Source organism: Euprymna scolopes, chromosome 34, assembly GCF_053919585.1.
Source record: "Euprymna scolopes isolate OS-2025 chromosome 34, ASM5391958v1, whole genome shotgun sequence".
Lineage (NCBI taxonomy): Eukaryota > Metazoa > Mollusca > Cephalopoda > Sepiida > Sepiolidae > Euprymna > Euprymna scolopes.
The window spans coordinates 35,206,411-35,211,895 of record NC_136515.1 but is presented as its reverse complement, the minus strand read 5'-3'; the positions used below and the strand labels follow the sequence as shown (position 1 = coordinate 35,211,895).

The window sequence follows — 5,485 nt, the reverse complement described above, 5'->3', positions numbered from 1 at the left end:
TATTTTGTGGATCTATATAAAAAAACCTTGTTAAACTTTGTGACATATTTCCATTCTATGGAGGTCAGGTGCGAACGAACCCCCCATAATTTTATTATACCATATTTCTTCAAACTGAAACATAATTATCACAGTATACTTACGCAGATAGATATGAAAAGTCTTTATTAAAGTTTGTGCCTATTTCCATTCTATGGAGGCCAGGCGCGAATGCAGACCCCACAATTTTATTATACCATCCCTATTTAAGATAAAACATACCTATCAAATTATTCTTATGTGCATCTATATCAAAAACACTTGTAAACGTTTTTTTTTTTTTAATTTTTAAATTTTATTTCCATACTTTGTGGACCAGGTGCGAACGCAGACTCCACAATTTTAATGAACTACCGTTCTGCCAGATCAAACATACCCATTCCTGTGTCTCGATACATCTATCATTATATGTAATCAGTTTTTTATAATAGTCCACCATATAGGAGCCTATTCGTGACCAGACACACACACCCATTCAGCTTTATATTATAGATATACACACACACACACACACACACACACACACACACACACACACATATATAGTATGAACGAATGACAAATACTTTAATGGAATGTGCTCTGATGAGCTCATTACACTTTTGCCACCTCGACATGCATTCTCCCGTCTAATCCAACAAGCAGCAAAATCCCACTGTACTGTTGAGGTTCCTAGATGCTGGGAAACCTACTTTAATAGGTTCTTCTCTTGGCTTGCTAGACCTTGGAATTCTCTTCCTGTTTCCTACTTCCCTGATTGTACTAAACTGTAGAAGTTTAAATGTAATGTTAACAGGTTTCTCTCTGCACAACTCCCCACAGTACCCTGTTAGGCATGATCTCGCGTTCCAAATGTTTGGAGTGAAAAGGAGCATTTTTAAAAATGGCATGTACATGCAAATTGATTCAGAAAATTCCTTTAGGGAATCAACGTTTCTGTGTAGCTGACTTGTTAAAAGTACATTTTTTATGCTACTCTGTTTCCTCACTTATTGAGCAATGTTGAAGTAAAATTATATGCGTAATATATATTTTGAAGTACTTTTACGTTTAACTGAAATTTTTCTTTTAAAAGTGATCTCATAAATTTCCGTGTTTTAATAAATATATATTGTTATTGGGCTTTAATTTTTATATGGATAATTTAGTCTAGACTATGTATTGTATAATGTGTTCTAATTGATATACATATTAAACGGATATAGTAATCTATAGTATTTAAATGAATTAATATCAGCTCTTGTGAACTTACAATCGAGCACTTTTTTTCTAATTTATGATACTCATGTGTATGTGGTCTAGATTTTGTGTTTAATTTGGACTAGTGTTTACGGCATGATCATGTTTGACACACTGTTCCCGTCAGATCACCGAAGTGAAGCAACCATGAGCTTGGCCAGTACCAGATGGGTGACCATTTGAGACTGCCAGGTGCTGCATGTGCTCTCCGCTTATCTTAGCATTGCTTCGAGTCATCCTGGACTTCATGTTGTCATTGGACTCGAGCAGTGCCAATTCAGGAGAGGTGTGGTTGTGGATTGCACCACTTTTACCACACAATTACACATGCAGCTGCCCTTATGGAGGGTAACCTTTGTCTTTCGAGACTGAACGAAGGCATCAAGTGTTTTTTATGTATAATTTGGACAAGCGGTTTGTATATGCATAATTTGTTAGGTGTATAATTTGGACTAGCGTTTTTTAGGTGTATAATTTTATCTACTTTCTTTCTCTTCTTAGGAGTCTAGTTTTGTCTAGTTTTTATATGTATTAAGAGATCTTACTTGGTAACCTGAAACATACACATACTCTATAAACTATAAATACTCCTGAATATTCTGCCTACAAAATGCACAGAATTTCCCCTCAATCTCCATAATGAATGACCTGCATGCATGTAGTTCAAAATCGTCTACTTTATAGAAAGCACCTTTGTTGACTAAAAGGCACCAGAATTATTGGCAAAGAACTTTAGTTAGATGGAACAAAATGGAATTTTTGGCCACAAACAGGTTTTCTATGGAGAAGATAGATGATTTTAATATCCTGACAAATCTTGAAAGTGATAAAATATTTTTCAAAATATTGATGATTGGAAAGGTCATATATGAGGGGGTTGGGGTTAAGATTAAAATCAAAATGTGGAATGGGAAGAAGGCACTTGTGATAATTATCAAATTGATTCTGGTGAGGAACAGTTACAAATAAGGGCAGTTAGGCAACAAAATATTGAAATATTAAATCAATCTTCCATCGTTTATTGTGTTCAAATTTTTTATATCTTTAATTTTATTCATGAAAGTATGTTTTTGTAGTTAATTTTATTTCAGTATGCCCCATATGAAATTGAAGTAAATGGTAAAAAAAAGTTATGGTGTTTTTTTAGTTTTTCCATGTGTTTGGTTGATAGTACAAATTTCTAAGGCAACAGTTTTTATAATGTCAATACGCAGGTTCGAATATTATCTTAGACTAAAGAATATATTAAACTAGATACATGTTTTAGACATTTAAAGAAATAAGCATAAAAATATACTCTGAATAATCCAAACAATACAAATTACAGTGTCTCTATCACAGTCTACTTTGACCGATTATGAGCTCGGTCACACGAATGTCTAGCCAATTCTGGTTTGTGAGTTTGATAGCACTACTCGATGATGTTTGTCAGAAATGCTTAGCTTGACAAAAAATTTAAATCCAATTCTAGAGAATTGATAGCTGAGGAGCCAAGAATGGTTTGATTTTGTATTCTGTCACCTGAAATAAGATGGATCAACTTTTGCAAGATGCTAACCAGGTTCCACATGTTGGCTATTAAAGAAGTCTCCGTCAATCATGATCCTAAGATCCTTCTTTTGAACCCTCACAGCTTTTATATTTTGGTTATTTTTTCATAGTTTTGTTGGTGTATGTACTAACATGACACCCAGGTTTCTTTCACCTATGATGCAGTATCAGGGATAATGATTATCGATTCCATATTTAAAAATAACAGTGCCCTATCACACACATGGTACATGATAGATGTGAATAATAAAGATCTAGGTCTATGACCTGTAAATATGAAACTAATCATTTCTGATATTCTATTCATGGGAATCTTTTTTATTAATTAATATATTGAACATAATCCTGAATTTTTGCATTACATTTCTCAAATACCTGGCATATATATATATATATATATATATATATATATATATATATATATATATATATATAATATAATATAATTATCCACTGACAAGTGTTTTGTTACCTACAATTCATCAGAGTGGCTGAATATAGCAAGATTCAGCCACTCTGATGAGTCGTAGATGACGAAACACACATCAGTTGATAATTATATTTTAAAAATAATATATATACCGCTCCCCATGTGGGAGTACCAAATTGGTTAAAGGGAAAATTATTCCCAACTCGCATTTAGGTAAAAATGCACTTTCTTAAATAATTGAATCCATTAAAAACATATCGCTAAAACAAACCAAAACAAACATATATATATAAAGCTGAACGTCTGTGTGTCTGGTCACGAATAGGCTCCTATATGGTTGACTATTATAGAAAACTGATCACATATAATGATAGAAAATGTATCGAGACACAGGAATGGGTATGTTTGATCTAGTATGATGATGATTCATTAAAATTGTGGGGTCTGCATATGCACCTGGTCCACAAAGTATGGAAATAAAAAATTTAAAAATAAAAAAAAAAACGTTTACAAGTGTTTTTGATATAGATGTACATAATAATACTTTGATAAGTATGTTTTAACTTAAATAGGGATGGTAAAATAAAATTGTGGGGTCAGCGTTCGCGCCTGGCCTCCATATAATGGAAATAGGCACAAACTTTAATAAAGACTTTTCATATCTATCTGCATAAGTATACTTTGATAATTATGTTTCAGTTTGAAGAAATATGGTATAATAAAATTATGGGGTGTTCGTTCGCGCCTGGCCTCCATAGAATGGAAATATGTCACAAAGTTTAACAAGGTCCTTTAATATAGATCCACAGAATATTGTGATAAGTGTTTCAGCGTGAACAGGTATGGTATAATAAATTATGGGATTTATCTATTTTATTTTTACTTTCATTATAAAATTTGATACCCCCAAATTCGAAGCTATCTCTTTACAACCCTTCCTTTTCATAACCTATCATGCTTTCATAAATCAAAGTCCATTTTCTGTAGGCTGTTTTTGAACGCAGTCAACGGTGGGTACTTTTGCTAGTATATATATATATATATATATATATATATATATATCGTGTTACTCCATGGTATATATATTAATCCTTTTCATTCTATTTTATTTCAGGAAAATCCAGAATCTGTCGGATTTTGCAAAGAAAATTTACATTTTGGTCGAATCACAAAGGAATTGCTGAAAACTGAGATTACAGATTTTCACAACACATATTTTCTTGTTTGTGGTTCATGTTCATTTAATAAAGACATGCTTAATTTTCTTCTGGATTTGAAAATCACAGAATCACAATGTTTCATATTTTAAATAAAAGCTTCCATTATCTAATTCTTTGTTAACTTGTAAAAATGTGGCACCCCTTTTGTGGGATATGAAGTTCACCACAATTGGGGGGGGGGGTTATGTCTGATTTTTATGGTTCATGTGGATAGACACTAGAATCGAAAAGGTGTTATTCAAACATGGTCGAGACAGCTTGATGATAAAAAGTGTGACATCAATCAAATTTGATCCTAGCTGAGTTTGACAGATGTTTATAAAATCGAGGTTGCGGATGGATGTATCGAATGGGACAAAAAAATCGTCAAGTTCACCACCAGATTAACCTCTTTATTTGAAAGAGATGACTGTCCGTATACAACTAGGGAGCCGGTTGTGCTATACCAGGATATAACAGCCCTTCTAGAAATATCCCCACTGCAGCGGACACAACAACAATTGGGTTACAAATGTTTAAACATCAAATGAGAGAGAGAGAGTTAAAAGTGTTGTATATAATAAATTAAAATTACTATAGGAAGGAATAGTATCTCTCTCTCTCTCTCTCTCTCTCTCTCTGTCTCTCTCTCTCTCTCCTCTATATATATATATAAGGAAGAAATAAGTAATACTTTATTTATTACTTTGTATTAAACTCAATTTTGTGTATATTAAATATGTGGTAACTTGACATCGATTTGTATAGTTAATTCGAAATGGATTTTTTTTTTATACAGATTCGATTGTAACACTATAAAATTCATTTTATATTATTTTTTCATATATGAGATTTTTTACGATTTGAATCTGTGCTTTTGAAGAAGGTGTTGCCTGCTTACTTGGATGAATTTGTGAATATAAGTTAAGTCTTTGTTTACGTTTTTTTTAGCAATGTAACCATGATGTTCGCAGAATTATGTTGACAAATATGGTGAATTTATCATAAATTTATTTCTCATTGTATA

At 32.4% G+C, this 5,485-nt stretch overlaps 1 protein-coding gene across 2 annotated transcripts in view; it reads left to right on the top strand.

The window, feature by feature from the left end:
• The window catches only part of LOC145259174 (NADH-cytochrome b5 reductase-like), a 220,054-nt gene extending 215,465 nt beyond the window's left edge, over nt 1-4,589 (top strand). For both annotated transcript variants that reach the window (XM_080116932.1, XM_080116931.1), the window contains one exon: nt 4,374-4,589. In XM_080116932.1, coding sequence (XP_079973058.1) covers nt 4,374-4,568 — 195 coding nt within the window. In that variant the 3' untranslated portion in view covers nt 4,569-4,589. The remainder of the gene's footprint in view (nt 1-4,373) is intronic.
• The last annotated feature ends 896 nt before the right edge of the window (nt 4,590-5,485 follow it).